The 19,308-nt window shown below is 37.7% G+C and overlaps 1 protein-coding gene across 1 annotated transcript in view; it reads right to left on the bottom strand.

Annotated features, from left to right (window-relative positions):
* LOC140168454 (phosphatidylinositol 4-phosphate 3-kinase C2 domain-containing subunit beta-like) overlaps positions 1-19,308 on the bottom strand; it is a 58,495-nt gene that overhangs the window by 18,848 nt on the left and 20,339 nt on the right. The window contains 14 exon segments of the mRNA XM_072191853.1: positions 507-629; positions 2,318-2,427; positions 3,901-4,019; positions 4,022-4,045; positions 4,048-4,055; positions 4,992-5,161; positions 6,008-6,144; positions 6,510-6,732; positions 7,658-7,759; positions 8,386-8,566; positions 12,360-12,454; positions 14,182-14,464; positions 16,474-16,616; positions 17,824-17,932. Coding sequence (XP_072047954.1) covers positions 507-629; positions 2,318-2,427; positions 3,901-4,019; positions 4,022-4,045; positions 4,048-4,055; positions 4,992-5,161; positions 6,008-6,144; positions 6,510-6,732; positions 7,658-7,759; positions 8,386-8,566; positions 12,360-12,454; positions 14,182-14,464; positions 16,474-16,616; positions 17,824-17,932 — 1,827 coding nt within the window.

Raw genomic sequence — 19,308 nt, 5'->3', positions numbered from 1 at the left:
AGAGCCAAACAAGAATATCAGATCAAATTTAAATACGCAACATGTCGGGGCACAGTTCCATCTGATTTTGTAAGAATGGGTCATATTCATCAAAAAATGTTGAGATGCATATTTCAAACATCATGATAATACAGCAAAATAATGTAAAAATATCTATAAATACAAGTACCGTGTATGCAATAAGAATTACAGTTTCAGTTACTTGTGCTGTCATCACCATACGGTTTTGTCGATAAACAAAAGTTGATTGACAGGTGACGTCAGATGCATACCGTAAAACCTCGTCTACAAGCATATAGCGTTTTTGATGAAAGTTCAATTAACATGAAACAAGCGTGAATCTAAAACCATAGATTGGTCTTACAAAAATACTTGTTTGTATGCTTGGATCTTGAATTTATTTGCTCAAACTCCATAAGGGCGCTTGGATTAATTTAGCTTTCATCAGAAGCACTCTATATGCTTATAGACGAGGTTTTACGGTATTAGAAGTTAGTAAGACTGACCTGTATCTCTTTGGTGCAAAGCTGAGGTCTAGACTGTTGGCAGCAGTGAAGCTGTGATGAGCCAGGTTATGAATGAAGAAATTGATTTGTGTTGAACGTGATCCTAGACTCACTTCTATCAACCTGTAAATACATAAAAATATCAATATATAAATAGGTTATAGGAAGCAATTTAAGACTTCTATGCTACTCAAATTTCACTCACCAAAGCGCTTTCACCGGGTCAACCGGCGTCTTCAGCGGATGTTATTGCTCTGAAGAATTGTTGTTGCTGGTGATGTTATTGGAACACCTCCCGATGACGCCACAGATGTAGATGACGTCAAACTGGTGAAAGCGCTCCGGTGAGTGAAATTTGAGTAACGTAGAAGTCTTAAATTGCTTCCTATTTACGTTTACTGCTACGTATGAATATACATCATTATATAAATAGGTTATGAATGAAGAAATTGATTTGTGTTGAACGTGATCCAAGACTCACTCCTATTAACCTGTAAATACATGACAAATATCAACATATAAATAGGTTATGTGTACAGACTTAAGAATAATCAAAATATGAAGGGTTGAGAGTTTTATATCGGGCTATTCCAGTTGAAATCCATACACCCCCAATGGAAGACACAATCTTAATCTCCTACAAGGGGTGTAGATTCCAAATGGCATCACCCATTTGGGGGTGTATGGATTTCAACTGGAATAGCCCATTGTGTATGACAACATATGTCCACAAGGTCAGCCATGTGTATCCATGGATTCAGTACATGCACACTATCCTTTACTGCAGGAAATAGATTTCTGGTTGGTTTAAATTCAAATGGATAGTTTTATGATACCAAATTAATTTCAATGGATACGGTCACAATTCCAAGCTCTATATATATCCAAATCCAAGAGGCGAACCAACTCTAAATTTTGTACGACTTATAATTGGTGAAAAAGATGAGACTCATGATATCGTGTATTGATATAGAATGCCGTGCATGCAGTTAGTCACAACACTTGCGCTTGTTGCGTAATCATGGGTGACTGGCGCTCACTTATATGAATAGGAAGAAGCACAAAATAAGAAAAACAAAACAATTTTTGCCAATTATAAGCTGAGCAAACTTAAATCATTTATGGGATCCGAATTTTTTCTTGATGTGAATAGCTTCTCATGAGATCACCACTTGCCAAGGTCAAAGGTCGTACTTTCTATATTGGACTATTCCATTTAAAATCCACACTACCCCTGTGGAAACGTTTGTGAAGGTTGTCATTCATCCAGGTATAATCAAATATAAAATTAGACTTGTTAAAACTATTCAACTGGACTCACGGTTTTGAGAGGCAACGGTTTCACACCTTATCCTAGAACATTCCAAAGAAGTTTGGCTCTAAATCTACGGCCTCTGGCAACACCATCTCGCCACTGGTCAGTGACCAATTGCCGACAGACCAACAGACGGCCTGAAGATGCACCTAGGATAAGGTGTGAAACCGTTGCCTCTCAAAACCGTGAGTCCAGTTGAATAGTTTTAACAAGTCTAATGTTATACCCCTGTGGAAGATTTAGCTAAAGTCTTCCACAGATAGGGCGGATCAATTTTGAATAGAATAGACAATTGGGTAACTTCCATTTGAAATGCTCACTCCAGCTGTGGAAGATATATGTATGGCTATAATACAGGGAGAGTATGGGTTTTAAACTGATGAACTCTGACCAATTACATTTGAAAAACATACTCCCCCTGTTAAAGATATTTCCAAAATCTTCCACAGGGGGAGTGTGGATTTCAACTGGAATAGCATGGGGTTTAGAGACGTACCTTGTAAACATAGCAGTGGCTTCCACATCACTGGCTTGCGGTTTTAAGGCATTCTGTACATGCTTCAAGTCCTCTGGTGTTGACAGCCCACTGATGCCTGCATTCAACATCTAAATAATTACAACAGAATTGGTGAAGAGAAAAATGAAAAAAAATATGTTGGGTGTAATTTCTAATAGATTGGGTGTAACTGCCTGTAGATTGGGTGTAATTGCCTGTAGATTGGGTGTAATTCTTTATAGATTGGGTGTAATTCGAGTCCTCTGGTGTTGACAGCCCACTGATGCCTGCATTCAACATCTGACAACAAAATATATTGGTCACAAAAATAATGGCAAGATAATTGGTAAAGGGAAAAAAAATAAACATGAAGATTGTTGAAAAATCTCTGCTGGCTCATCTGGAAAAGGCCAGGCAAATGAGCCAATACAAAGACCTTGTTACAGTCAGTTCCGATCAAGATAAAACCTGATTAACGACTACACTTGCCTGTGCTGTGAAAAATACCATGACTGCCCCCCCCCCCCCTTCACCAGGTCATTTGGCCTGGCTGCAGTTTTGTCAGTATTATCTAGCCCATTTCAGCTGTTTGCTAGATATGCTTGATGCTTGATATAAAAAAAAGCTTACCAACCAAATAAGATTGGGTGTAATTGCTTACCAAACCAACTGGATTGGGTGTAATTGCTTGCCAAATCAAATGGATTGGGTGTAATTGCTTGCCAAATCAAATAGATTGGGTATAATTGCTTATCGATTGGGTGTAATTGCTTCCAGATTAGGTGTAATTGCTACTAGATTGGGTGTAATTGCTTACTAAACCAAACAGATTGGGTGTTATTGCTTATAGATTGGGTGTATTTGCTTACCAAACCAAATAGATTGGGTGTAATTGCTTCTAGATTGGGTGTAATTGCTTCTAGATTGGGTGCAATTGCTTACCAAACAAAATGGATTGGGTGTAATTTCATATAGATGGGTATAATTTCATATAGATGGGTGTAATTGCTTACCAAACCAAATAGATTGGGTGTAATTGCTTCTAGATTGGGTGTAATTTCTTACCAAACCAAATAGATTGGGTGTAATTGCTTCTAGATTGGGTGTAATTACTTCTAGATTGGGTGCAATTGCTTACCAAACCCACAGAGGAGTAAGATAAGACAGAGCGCATACCACCAGTCAAAGTCTCCGCCTCATCCGATAATGAGGGCGATTGTTCCATGAAATGCGACAGGCGAGACTGCTACGCAATTACAGCGTATTTTCATGGTCTATCATAAAAGCACGCATAGCGCTCTATCCCGTATCTGTGAAGGCAAGCAGCGCTGGCGTGATTGTTTGACACAGCACGATCGAACAATCGGCCCTCATGAATATGCGAGAACTGGTACCATACAATACACAGGGACTTTGACTGGTGGTGCAGCGCTCTGTCTTATCTTACTCCTCTGTGACCAAACCAAATATATTGGGTGTAATTGCTTATAGATTGGGTGCAATTGCTTATCAAACCAAATAGATTGGGTGTAATTGCTTCTAAATTGGGTGTAATTGCTTCTAAATTGGGTGTAATTACTTACCAAACCAAACAGATTGAAGAATAGATTAGCATGCCTCCTCACAAGATTGAAGGCTTCACAACACAAATCTACAAATTCCTGGAATCTTGGGCTGGGTTTATCACCTCCGTTGATGGCGACGCCATATCCGTTGTCAGTACAAAGCCATACGATCCCTAAAAATAGAAAATGGAAAAAAGTTTTGAATGATACCGCCTCAAATTTAGTATCCCTTCCATATTTAAAGATGGTTGGACCAATTTTTTTAATATTGTTTTCTATCTTACATTGAGACCATTAAAACAACCTATCTTTGGCATTTTAAATTTGATTAGGGTGATGAGAAAATGTGAGCTTTCTTCTGATATCAAATCTCATTTTTGATGAGGTAAAGTAGGAGGATGAAGCTATCGATCGGATCACCCGCCTCTACCATCAGTAACAAATTGATGAATGACAAAAAACAAAACCTAAACATGAGAATTATCAGAATACTGTCAAAATTGGACATTTTTTGGAACATTAATATTCATGGGTTTTTTTTTTGTGAGTTCAACACAGCTACAGCAGAATGCACCAATATGTTCTTTTATATATCTTTTATACATAGGAAAAACTGTGAATTAACCCCCATGAGCCTGAGGACTACCTGCCAATTGGCCAAAATGAACACTGTGTCCAATTTTGAACCAATCAAGGAGGGTATTAATAAGATCATCTACAAATGCAATTTGACCATAAAAAGTTTAAACCTAGTGATAATTGGCAATTGAAATGAGCATTTCAAGTTATCAACCAATCAGAAATGCTGTTAGATGACCAGTAGTGTCCAGGGGGTTAAAGAACAGATCAATGTGCAGTCACTTGGACATCTATGCAGGACAGGAAGATATGACATGCTGTCATAGTACCAGGACAACCTCACTCAGCTATAATATTGCAGTTGAAATCAATACACTCCCAATGGAAGACATGACTTAAATCTTCAACACAGGGAGTGTAAATTTCAAATGGGATTACCTGAATGGGTGACTCCATTTGAAATATACACAGGCTAAGGTCACATCTTCCATTGGGGGGGGTAGGGATTTCAACTGAATAGCCCATATTACCTTTTGATATTTCCAAACATCTGAGCGTTGCCAAGGAACTTGAAAAAGTCTACATGGAACATGTGACCAGTCTTAGTAACCATGATGTTGTCATTGTGTCTGTCTCCAATACCCAGGACATAGGTTGCTACGCAGTAGCCAGCACAGGAATATGTGAAATTTTCCACAGCCTGTTTGAAAAACATAACAAGTAGATTAGTAAATTATGTTGTTGGAAATAATCACATGGGCTCTATTGCTTCACTTACAGTGACTCTGATTGGTTCATTACATAATAATCTGAGCAACCAATCATAATAAAGCTTAGTTTTTTAGCCTCACATCAGGGTCAGAATTTTGTTTCACAGTGCGAGAATCAATCTTGATTCTTGCAGAATATTTTGCATATCAACTTCTGTGTAAACTACAAAAGTTTGCGAGAATCAACTGTGATTCACACTAATCTGTTCACAAGAATCTTTGCGAGAATTGATTCTCGCCGCTGAAATTCTGACCCTGCACATAGGCGTAACCCATACCTTGTGCAAATAGAGAATTAACAAGAAATGATTTGGACAAGAAATGCAAAATTGGACAAGAAATGTCACAGGTACAATGGCACTCTCATAGTTTAACATCTTTGTTGGTTTGTTGGACTAACACATTTATAACGCCATGGGCCCTGCTTTTCTTACAGTTCCCCCGATTGGTTCATTACAGAACATAATCATCTGAGTAACCAGTCAGAATTGGGCTTCTGTTCCCATCGGCACAACTGCCTTTCTTACAGTTTCCCCGATTGGTTCATTACAGATCATAATCATCTGAGTAACCAGTCAGAATTGGGCTCCTATTCCCATCGACACAACTGCCTTTCTTACAGTTCAAGACTGGTTCCTTACAGAACATGATCATCTGAGCAACCAATCAAATTAGTGCTTCTATTCCCATGGGCACTACTGCCTTTCTTACAGTGCCCACGATTGGTTCATTACAGAACATAATCATATGAGAAACCAATCAGCCCTAAGCCATACCTTGAGGTAATCCAGCTCTGTGGGGTTGTATTTCTTGATCCACTCTGCAATGGTCTTGTCTTTGAAGGAACCCGTTACACCATACTCAGTTTGGATTTTTTTCAAGGTTTCCGAGTCTCTCACCAACTCAACAAATCCTGCAAGTAGGAAACAAACAACATTACATGCGTGTTCAGTGATGCCACAAAAATAAGAAAGAAATATTTAGTGCATTTACCTAAGATCATTGCATTTTACAGAAAATCGCTGACCCAAGAGAGCAAGGATATATAGCAACAATTGTATTATCACTTTTCCAGAGGGTAGTAACATCATCAAGGAATGAGGCAGGATCCTGACAGAAAGATATTGTTAACAAAAGCAGGAAACTATATTCCTGGTTCATTTTTTGTTTGTTTGATATATCCACTTACCCCTACTTGGTCCTGTTGCCATACAGTGGAATGTGATCATGCCCCTTAAATAGCCACAATTTATATGACCGCTCCCTAAACCCACTTACCCCTACTTGGTCCCGTTGCCATACATCGGAATGTGATCATGCGGAGGTCCAGCCCCTCAGATAGCCATAATTTATCCATGATACGTATCATCTGCATGGTCAACATGTCTTGACGCATATCTTCTCCTGCTTTGAACATAACCGAAATGCCCTCAGCTAAAGGATCAGCATTGTTGAAGAGTAGTCGAAGAGGCACGGTAAAGGAACTAAAATAAGAACTGGCCTGTTAAAGAAAAAACCAATTATATTATTTGATTTTTTTCAACTAATAACGATTATTATATCGATAAATTATTGGTTCTTATGCTATAGACGAATCCAGTTTCACATATTCCTGCACCTCAATGGCAGCCAAAGCTGGGTCCCATCCCACCTGAAAAATGATGTGAAATGATACAGCCTTGGTGGGGATCTTAAACTGCATTCATCACCCGTGTTACACATAGACAAAGGAATGATGAAAGAGTGTTTACACAATACAATATAAGATCAAATTTTAAGCGGCTTAAATCCACCAAATTTATTTGCTATTTTATATGTTGATTGTGATATTTTTCCTGCACGATGCAAATTAATGTTTCGGCATTAACAAAAACAAAGCAAATAACCAAGTGCCGATTACAAATTAGTTAATTTCTTTTGTTTGTTGTACATTGTTGTTGGTTTACGCATACCTTTGCATTGAGGTCCAGTGCCTCCAGGCCAGCATTGGTTGGCATACGAACACACATGGTTAACTCTTCCCTTACCTACCTTTGCATTGAGGTCCAGTGCCTCCAGACCAGCATTGGTTGGCATACGAACACACATGGTTAACTCTTCCCTTACCTACCTTTGCATTGAGGTCCAGTGCCTCCAGACCAGCATTGGTTGGCATACGAACACACATGGTTAACTCTTCCCTTACCTACCTTTGCATTGAGGTCCAGTGCCTCCAGACCAGCATTGGTTGGCATACGAACACACATGGTTAACTCTTCCCTTACCTACCTTTGCATTGAGGTCCAGTGCCTCCAGACCAGCATTGGTTGGCATACGAACACACATGGTTAACTCTTCCCTTACCTACCTTTGCATTGAGGTCCAGTGCCTCCAGACCAGCATTGGTTGGCATACGAACACACATGGTTAACTCTTCCCCTACCTACCTTTGCATTGAGGTCCAGTGCCTCCAGACCAGCATTGGTTGGCATACGAACACACATGGTTAACTCTTTGGGAATTACTGAAAGCTCTGATTGAAGTAGACTCTGAAAGAAAAAAGATTCCTTGATGTAAGCAAATTATGCATTTTTAACAATGAAAGAGTATGAAAGAGAGGTTTTATCAAAATGAGGAACAGCACAGGGAGAGGAGGGAATTATTGATTCTTTTATACATTTGTACAGGGAAGAAAAAGCTGGAGAGCAAAAACTCTGATCTGAGGAAAAATCACATCCCTGCAATGTAGAGAAAATTTCAAGCAAGATGCCATGTACTAATAATACAACTGTTTTTTTGCTATCGGAAGGAAAATAGAAACAAAAAAGGAGAGATGAACAAAGAAGTCACTTGGTACCCCTAGGATTTGAACCTTGTACCCCTTGTATGCTATGCAGAGGATCACCGACCTGTAGTCACGGGGGTTACACTGGCTCGGCCAACGATTCCCTGGCTATACATTCTTAGGCTGACTGCGTCATGATATCACATGGGAATGCATGCTTGTGCAGTGGTTTTCATAGTGAGCTTTAGTGAGTTTCGGTCAGGTTAGGGTTAAAGTGCTTATTAAAAAAAAAGCAAGACAGCAAAATACTTTACTGTGAAAGATATTTCTGAAATCTTTCACAGGGGTAGTGTGTATTTTAAATGGCATAGCCCAATAACATCATCTTACAATTCTGACTGAATCTTTAGCAGCTTTGAGTTGGTCAGCGATTTGACTCAGTGTGAGTTCCAATGCTTCTTGCTTTGTGAACTGATCCCGTAACCCTTGGCCACACACACTCAGCAAAGCACCAAGTACCATCTGCACACGCTGGCTGAATTGTAAATCTCGAAGACTGTCTTTCAAATACCTGCAAATATGAAAAGAACATAAAATTATAATGAAGTTGGCATTAAAGATACTAATGTCTGCACAAAAAGTAACGCAGCTGTTATAGATACGCCTAAAGCTTCAGAACTATTAATTTTATTCACAACGTTTTGGCGTAGAACGAATGATGGTGTGTTTACCACCTTGGTCTGGGGCGGACATTTTAAAATGAATTTAGAAGAGCAGCAACGACATCACTTGCATTACATTCCAGATGTTAAATCTACATCATATGCAAAATTTGAAGAAATTAAATGCGAGTCCGTTTTATTTTAGGGCCATTTGTCTATAACTGGTCTTTACATGTAGCCCTATGGAGAGAGTGTCCGTTGAGGGCGCTATAACCCCCATTTTAGGAACAAAAATGTGATTTAAAAAAAACGGACTCGTGCGAATTTTCTAAAATTTTCAGAGTATGTAGTATGAACATGTAGAAATATAATCAAGTAGTTGCCTTACCTGCTCTTCTCCGAAAAAATAAAAAGTCCTATACCTCAATGATAATGAAACCTAGGTGTTACGCGCATTTTGATATCACATTTCGTCGTCCGTATTCCATAGTGGCGTATAGTAGGCGTATGAATAAACAACTTTTCGAGAAAATCGGGTTTGAAGAAATGCCAATTTAAAATCGAGTTGTGTAAATCAGACATTCATTATATTTTGTAAATGATGTGAAATTTCTGTAGTAAACTAAATAGATTTTATTGTTATATATTTTCAAAAGAAATAAATACATACTATTGCTGGCAAACTGACAATAAAACTATCGTCACTATGGAAAGCGAACAAAACGCAATACCCTAACCTTACGTTAACGTGACGCCACCTCGGTCGCCGTGTAATCCCTATGGCGTTACTTTTTCGTCGTTCAGTATTCCATAGTGGCGTATAGGTCCGATACGCGTACGTCACTATGACATACGATGTTTTTCATTTTTGCCGATATTTCATAATTATAAAATGTGTATAAAAAAAGTGGCGTATGGTCGATACGCCACTATGGAATACAAAAATGTCACTTTGTAACTATATCGCCACATTTAATTAATTAATTACTAATTAATTAGCTAATTATGACTGATGAGACTTAGAAAAATGAAAGAGACCATCATTAAAATCATATGTGCCAATTTTCAAAAAAATGACCAAAAATCACTATACGCCACTATGGAATACAGCCGACGATTTGTCCAATGTCGTTCAATATTAACAACACAGTAGTGCTGTTAATGTAAAATATCCCAATTTAAAAGTAGAAGTTTACAGCTGTCAATGGTTATTATACAAGCATTGTAGCACGTAAAGCCTGCCCTCACCTTCGCGCTGACTACAAATCAATACAAATAGCTGCAACTTTTAAATTTGTGTATTTTTCTTTGTAAACACTGCTGTGTTGTTAATATTGAACAAAATTGGACAAATGTGACATGATCAAGGGGAATGAGTCACATGATGGCCCTGGTCGAAAATGAGTTTTACACACGTTTCTAAAGAGGACATTTAGAGCTTTCAGAAACTGAAAACCTCATGTTGATACGACTTTTCTTTGTGAAGTTACGTCAATTAATCAATCGCTGAAAACAATATAAAACAAAAGAATTTTAACACTTTCTTTGCCAATATCTCAAAATCAATATTAGCGACATCCGACTCATTTCCCTTGATTGTTTCACAAATGGTGTATCAAAATGCATGTAAATACACCATCCTTCATTCTATGTCAAAACATTGTGAATACAGATAATAGCTCTGAAACTATATGTGTATCTATAACAGCTGCGTTTCTTTTTGTGCACACTTTAGATCATGTCTGACATCCCCATCAACCTCTCAACAGCCTGTGATTGGTTAGAAGCGTGCAAGAGGGAGGTAGATTCATCTGGTGCCCTCAATGGAGAAAAGGAATCAAGGAGGCAATACAAATCATAATATTAACCAGCCATCTCTCAACAAAGACAGGGGCATGTTCACACTTCCAGGAATCTAGAAATCGTGATCAAGTCCAGAGTCATAAAGGTCATGACCCGGTGATAAACATCACAGTGTCAGTCTCGCTGATGAAAGATGGAGTAGCCATTTTGAGAGGTAAGAATAATACTTTTGTGTTCGGATCAAAAGTTTTAAACTTTAATCAAAATTAACATATGTGACCAGATCTGGTTCAATCAGGCTAAAGTCAGCAATAAGGTGATATACATGTAAGCAAAAACAGTGAGGAGAAAAAAACCAATAATAAAAAACATAAGAAAATGGACATATTAAAAGTTCCTGACTTTGCAACCAAGTATTCAAGAGACCTGAGGATTCAACATCAGCACTTGTAGGTACTAAGCAAGTTAGTAATGGTAGTAACTCGAATAGGTGCTGAGACATTCTTTTTTTCTTTGTAAAAGCTTACAAGTATGCAATGACAATTTTAACATCGACTACAGTAACTTTTGGTGTGAGGCAAGGTTGTGTGATCTCGCCACAGCTTTTCAATATACTTCTGGAACTAGTTATATCCTCAGCACTAGAAAATGAAGATGCAGGAGCAGTTATCTCTGGCTTCAAAATAAATAATCTTAGATTTGCGGATGATATACAATGTAGTTCTAATAGCAGAATCACCAGAAGAACTACAAACCCTGGTAAACAAAGCATACAACGAAAGCAGCAACTATGGACTCAAAATAAATATTGCCAAAACGCAAGTTCATTACCAAATATAACAACAGACTGGATATTACAATTGGAGGAGATAAGCTGGAACAAGTAAAATCATTTGTGTATCTGGGCGGCACCATATCTGGAGATGGGACATGTGAGGAAGATGTGAGGCACCGAATCAGCAAAGCAGTAGGTGCAGTTCAAAGTCTCCACAGCATCTGGAAAGCAAAAGACATCAAGCAAGACACCAAATTACAATTGTACCAAACACTCATCCTCTCTGTAAATATTACTATATGGATCAGAGACCTGGACCCTCAGAATGCAGGACGAAAACAGGCTTCTGACTTTCGAGATGGCATGCCTCCGCCGAATTGCTGGAGTCACTAGATTAGATAAAATTCGTAGCCAGGCTATCCGAGAAATCCTAGGCAAAGAACACACAGTTTTAGACACTATCTCAGAAAGAAGATTGAAGTACTTTGGCCACATTAAAGGAGTATTTCGTGATCCTAGCATCCTCTTTTTATGACATTTTTCAGTACATATCCACGAAAAAAGCATATTCCCAAAATTTCAGTTGATTCCGATTTTGCGTTTGCGAGTTATGCATGATTATGTGTATTACACTGCTCCATAGACAATACGTTGTAATTTCGTTCTGGTGCACCAGAACGAAATTCAAATTTCATGATATCTTTGCTAAACGAATTAATCTGCAAGAAATATTTGGTACATAAACATTATGTAGCCAGAGGTATCCAGTGGTGTAAAAATCTCAACTTTTTTTGGGAAAAGTGGGGGGATGAGGCTGTGGATCACGAAATGCCCCTTTAAAAGGATGGAGACAAACAGATATCCAAAGATAACCATTGAGGGTAAAACACGTGGAACAAGACCAAGAGGAAGACCAAGTAAAAGATGGCTGGAGTGTGCTAAAGCAGATGGGCAAGCAAGAGGAATACCAACCCTAACTGAAATGAGCAGGCTAACAACCAACCGAGGCAGATGGCAGAACATTGTGAAGCAGAAGCCATCACACAGCCCACTGCTGGTGTGGACGGCATAAGTACGAAGTACAGTAACTTATCAGAAACACAAGATAAACAAAAGTAACTTACCAGAATAAGTAGTGTGCTATTCTGATGCTGCTGAGTGCCCTCTCTATCAGAAAACTTGCCATTGCAGAATCGTGGTATGTTTCATATTTCAAGGCCTATGTAGAGATAGGAAACATCATTACAATTCTCTATAGCTATATCCTTAGTTTTATACATTCATGAGTTAGACTACAGGTAAATCAAGTAATTATTGGCCAAGCTGGAACATGCCCGTTGCGTAAATGTAGCGTGCTAAGCATGTACGCAATGCAAGGCGCGTGTATGCTTTCTTCTGCAGTGCGCTATCTTAGCGTGTAATTATCGCAGAGCCACTAGCGTTCATAATGTTTCAGCTTGGCCAAGTATTTCGTGATCCTAGCATCCTCTTTTTATGACATTTTTCAGTAGATATCCAAGAAAAAAGCTTATTCCCAAAATTTCAGTTGATTCCGATTTTGCATTTGCAAGTTATGCATGATTATGTGTATTACAGTGCTCCATAGACAATGTGTTGTAATTTCGTTCTGGTATACCAGAACAATTTTTGTATATAAACATTATGTAGCCAGAGGTTACAAGTGGTATAAAAATCTCAACTTTTTTTGAGAAAAGTGGGCGGATGATGCTGTAGATCACGAAATGTCCTTTTATTTTACCTGTAGTGTAAAGCCTCTGTGCAGTTTTACACCAAGGATAAACTAAAAACTTTATATTAATAAATACATGTATACCCAAGATAAAATGATGTACAGTTCAACCTCCCATATCCGGCCATGATGGGCCCAGACATAGACCATAGAATTGAATTATATGAAATTCTACATTAAATGTCTGAAGTTCTAACATATCATTGAGATAGAAAAAGGTTACTCAAAATGGGTTAATAACATTCATTCATTCATTCATTCATTTATTATTTTTCACTCATCAAATTACAAAAAGCTAGAATACATACAAAATCATAATATAAGTGAGAGTGAAGGAATCACAGGAAAGGCCAAGGAGAGGCCTGAAAATCTGTGATCCTTGATTGGTTAATTCATCATTTGACATGGCAGCAGACTGTCACTTCAATGAAGTAACAGTAAGCTGTCATATCTTGATATGAATTAACCTAAATACATTTAAAAAAATTACAGTTAACAATAGTAAATAAGAAAATGCACAACACAAATAAGTAATATAAAATATAAATATCCAATGTGGTCATATAAACCAGATACAATAGGAGTTAATAGTAACTTTGCATAAGATGTTTTTTAAATACATGGCGGAATTGATTAATTGATGGTGAACTTTTAATGCTGTTATCAACATTATTCCATAACTTAGTAGCTGCATATTTGATGGATTTTTCACAGAAAGCTCTTTTGATAAAAGGAAGCCTCAGACGATCTTTATTTCTGGTGTTTAAGTCATGGATTTTAGACTGTTTTACAAACAAATCATCAAAAACACTTGGTAAAAATCCATTTTCATGCTTGTACATAAATAAACCAAGTTCAAATGTATACATATCCCTGACACTTATTGACACACATTGAAAGATGGTATTTGAGTGTTGTACACCACAAAGTTATGTCTTTCTAAATGATTCAGTGCATGAAGGCAAAAAAAAATGTGAAAAGCATGAGGAAACATGTATTTCTATGAAAATCACATGTCTGGATTTCAACTGGAATAGCCTGTTCTACTAACCTGCACCAGTTGTGGCAAGTAATCACATAACTCATCATCACTTAGGTGGCCCCATTTGAAATACACACTCCCTGTGTGGAAGATTAAAGTCATGTCTTCCATACAGGGTGTATGGATTTCAACTGGAATAGCCCGTTCTACTAACCTGCACCAGTTGTGGTAAGTAATCACATAACTCGTCATCACTTAGCCTTCGTATCCATTCCACAGCTTTGCTACGCACTTCACGATCCGCAAATCTCGGATGAAGTAACTCTAACGCCTGCACAGACTCCAGCGTCGTCCATTTCTTCAACAGTCCATAGATATCTGATAGGCAGGCCCAGTCCCAGCTGGGAGCGACAACCAGTATTCTTGACAACGCCTTTGGCATGTCGTAGCAGTAGTGGCGTTTATTCCACAGTAGTGTTGCATCATCATTGCTTAAACTGTCAAGAGATAACAATGAAATTGGGTTATTCCAGTTTAAATCAATACACCCCTATGGAAGACATGACCTTTGTCTCCCACTCAAGCAGTGTGAATTTCAAATGGGGATACCTGAATGAGTGACTGTATTTAAAATCTAATACACCCTGTGTGGGAGATTAAGGTTATGTCTACCAGAAGGGGTGTATGCATTTCAACCTGTATAACTCAATAGACCTAATTCAAGAGTCCTGTCTGTGCTATGTTTGAATTGTTGGGAGATGTAAATGTAATTGGCAAAAATTATTCTATTTGTCTAGAAGCATATATGCCTCTAAATGAGGTTTTTTTTAACTAAAGATATGAAAGGCCAATACCCTTCTCAAAAACATTGCAATAGATTGGTCTTACAAATATACATGTTTGTACAGCCGCCTTTATCAGTAATATAGTTGTTCAAACTCCAAATAACGTTTTTGTTGAAAGTGTCTGCCTCTTATCTCTTGTGTCAAAAAAACCTCGTTTAGAGGCATATATATGCTTGTAGACGGAATTTTAAGGTATTCAAGTAATTTATTATTAGTACTTACGGTGATAGTGAGTCCTTTTCAATGATAGCCATAAGTCTATCATGAGTCTCTGGATCTAGTGATGACATATTCAAGTAATTTATTATTAGTACTTACGGTGATAGTGAGTCCTTTTCAATGATAGCCATAAGTCTATCATGAGTCTCTGGATCTAGTGATGACATATTCAAGTAATTTATTATTAGTACTTACGGTGATAGTGAATCCTTCTCAATAATAGCCATGAGCCTATCATGAGTCTCTGGATCTAGTGATGACATATTCAAGTAATTTATTATTAGTACTTACGGTGATAGTGAATCCTTCTCAATAATAGCCATAAGTCTATCATGAGTCTCTGGATCTAGTGATGACATATTCAAGTAATTTATTATTAGTACTTACGGTGATAGTGAATCCTTCTCAATAATAGCCATAAGTCTATCATGAGTCTCTGGATCTAGTGATGACATATTCAAGTAATTTATTATTAGTACTTACGGTGATAGTGAGTCCTTTTCAATGATAGCCATAAGTCTATCATGAGTCTCTGGATCTAGTGATGACATATTCAAGTAATTTATTATTAGTACTTACGGTGATAGTGAATCCTTTTCAATGATAGCCATAAGTCTATCATGAGTCTCTGGATCTAGTGATGACATATTCAAGTAATTTATTATTAGTACTTACGGTGATAGTGAGTCCTTTTCAATGATAGCCATAAGTCTATCATGAGTCTCTGGATCTAGTGATGACATATTCAAGTAATTTATTATTAGTACTTACGGTGATAGTGAGTCCTTTTCAATGATAGCCATAAGTCTATCATGAGTCTCTGGATCTAGTGATGACATATTCAAGTAATTTATTATTAGTACTTACGGTGATAGTGAGTCCTTTTCAATGATAGCCATAAGTCTATCATGAGTCTCTGGATCTAGTGATGACATATTCAAGTAATTTATTATTAGTACTTACGGTGATAGTGAGTCCTTTTCAATGATAGCCATGAGCCTATCATGAGTCTCTGGATCTAGTGATGACATATTCAAGTAATTTATTATTATACTTACGGTGATAGTGAGTCCTTCTCAATGATAGCCATAAGCCTATCATGAGTCTCTGGATCTAGTGATGACATATTCAAGTAATTTATTACTAGTACTTACGGTGATAGTGAGTCCTTTTCAATAATAGCCATAAGCCTATCATGAGTCTCTGGATCTAGTGATGACATATTCAAGTAATTTATTATTAGTACTTACGGTGATAGTGAGTCCTTTTCAATGATAGCCATAAGCCTATCATGAGTCTCTGGATCTAGTGATGACATATTCAAGTAATTTATTATTAGTACTTACGGTGATAGTGAGTCCTTCTCAATGATAGCCATAAGCCTATCATGAGTCTCTGGATCTAGTGATGACATATTCAAGTAATTTATTATTAGTACTTACGGTGATAGTGAGTCCTTCTCAATGATAGCCATAAGTCTATCATGAGTCTCTGGATCTAGTGAAGACATGTCTAGATTCCTGTCTGTTTCTGAAGGCTCAATTGGTGGGAAGATGACTTTGTTCTCAAACTGGTTGAAATCAACCTGTCCAACATAAAAAAAAAAAGGACAGAAGTAGAGAAAGAACTGGCGATAAGTATATTGACAAACGAAAGGTAATTATAGACTCTCAATTTGCAAAACACTTGTGTTGACCTGGGCTGTGACCAAATTGTTAAAGTTGGGAAAAAGATTTTTACTGTGCTCTTGAATACCGACAATAATTTTGAATTTTCAGAAAAAAATTCTTCTTTGAATTGTTGTATTTTGGAAAGTCCAATGCTAAAATACAAATGCTAAAAATTGACAATAGGTTATTCCAGTTGAAATCCATACACCCCTTATGGAAGATGTGACCTTTATCTTCCACACAGAGAGTGTGAATGTCAAAATGGATTACCTGAATGGTTGACTCCATTTGAAATTCACACCACTGTGTGGGAGATTATGGTTATGTCTTCCATAGGGGGTGTATGGATTTCAATTGGAATAGCTCCCGGCAAAGGCATGTCACATGGACAATTTATAGTCACTTCATCTGGTATATCACCTAGGTTTCATTATCATTGAGGTATAGGACTTTTTATTTTTTCGGAGAAGAGCAGGTAGGGCAACTACTTGATTATATTTCTACATGTTCATACTACATACTCTGAAAATTTTAGAAAATTCGCATGCGAGTCTGTTTTTTTTTAAATCACAATTTTGTTCCTAAAATGGGGGTTATATCGCCCTCAACGGGCACTCTTCCCATAGGGCTACATGTAAAGACCAGTTATAGACAAATGGCCCTAAAATAAAAGCGGACTCGTCTTGAATTTCCTCAAATTTTGCATATGATGTAGATTTAACATCTGGAATGTAATGCAAGTGATGTCGTTGCTGCTCTTCTAAATTCATTTTTAAAATGTCCGCCCCAGACCAAGGTGTATCCATCAGAAAGAGGAAATCAAAATCAAATTTGGGTACAATTATTGAATAGGGTGCAACTTGCTAGACTGAGTCCAGTCCTTGTTTACAGAGTTTAGGGTTAGGGTTTAGGGTTGTGGTAGGGCAGTCTGGTAATAAGACTAGTAGAGTTGCACCATATTAGGTAATCACTCCCAAATTTGCATGTTAGTTGATCAGGCGAATAAAGTTGATTACACTAAAACAAAATGTTTTTTCTTGCTGAAAAAGTCCCACATGAAATATTTCAAATTATATTACTTTTCCATTTATTAATTAAAATTGCTTAATTAATTTGACTTACCTGTAGAATAACACTATCTGTGGCTAGTAAGTTTGAGGCACATGTACCGATAGGATTAGCACGGCCACCAGACCATAAACCTAGTAGATGGCTACCATGCTGAAGCTCACTGTAATGGAATCAAGTATAATATAGGATTAGCTCTACCACCTGACCATAAACCTAGTAGATGGCTACCATACTGAAGCTCACTGAAATGGAATCAAGTATAATATAGGATTAGCACGACCACCAGACCATAAACCTAGTAGATGGCTACCATACTGAAGCTCACTGTAATGGAATCAAGTATAATATAGGATTAGCACGACCACCAGACCATAAACCTAGTAGATGGCTACCATACTGAAGCTCACTGAAATGGAATCAAGTATAATATAGGATTAGCACGACCACCAGACCATAAACCTAGTAGATGGCTACCATACTGAAGCTCACTGAAATGGAATCAAGTATAATATAGGATTAGCACGACCACCAGACCATAAATCTAGTAGATGGCTGCCATACTGAAGCTCACTGTAATGGAATCAAGTGTAATATAGGATTAGCACGACCACCAGACCATAAACCTAGTAGATGGCTACCATACTGAAGCTCACTGAAATGGAATCAAGTAAAATCACCAACTGATATAACAAATATGGGGGAGGATCACCAGACTAAAAATCTTGTGCAGGGCTTCCCAATTTTTTTCCCCTGTGACCCAAATTTCATAAGAAAAATATGACACAACCCACAACATAATACACGCTGTTACTTAGCAAAACTTATCAGAGGTGTACTGGGCAAAATTTACAAATGCGCTGAATTGGTACCCTGCACTTTAATATGTGGCTGGACGCGGCGAATGAGCCGTAAACTCGGCAAACTTCATTTCGAGCTACAGGTGAAAATATATGCAAATCTCATATTTTGGCGAAGTTGAGATTTTTGCAGATTTGAAATGTTTAAGCTTTCTTCTAAACACATACAAAGTTTTATTTTAAAGAAATAAGTGGAAATATGAAATAATCTACATTTTCTGAGGCCCATCTGATGAATGGTCTTTATGCTTCCCTAACTTTGAGCGTTTTTCTCGGTTTCGCTTTTGATTCATGACAACCTATAACAAGCCATAACTTCGCTCCTGATTGTCATATGAAGTTCATTGAGGTGTCATTTTAATTCCTGAAACATGCTCTTTGCAAATATGTAAAAAGGTAAAAATGACCAGAGGGGGACTTTACGGCTTATTCGAGGTGTCCAGGCACATATTAGGAGATGTATGTTTTAATTTTTTCTGGCAAGTCCTGTGAGCCCTTTTAGGAGAGGCCATGGCCGCCGTGACCGCTAAAAGGGTCACAACTCCCAGTTTGGGAACTGCTGACCTAGCAGATGGCTGGAATCAAGTATAATTACCAATCAAGACCATGACAAATATACATATGGGGGAAGGCAGCCCTTGAAGGGTCAAACACCTTAATACCTAAGGGGGATATCTCC

This window comes from Amphiura filiformis, chromosome 13 (genome assembly GCF_039555335.1).
Source record: "Amphiura filiformis chromosome 13, Afil_fr2py, whole genome shotgun sequence".
NCBI lineage: Eukaryota > Metazoa > Echinodermata > Ophiuroidea > Amphilepidida > Amphiuridae > Amphiura > Amphiura filiformis.
Note: the sequence above shows the minus strand (reverse complement) of the source record. Positions and strands in the feature narration are given on the sequence as shown.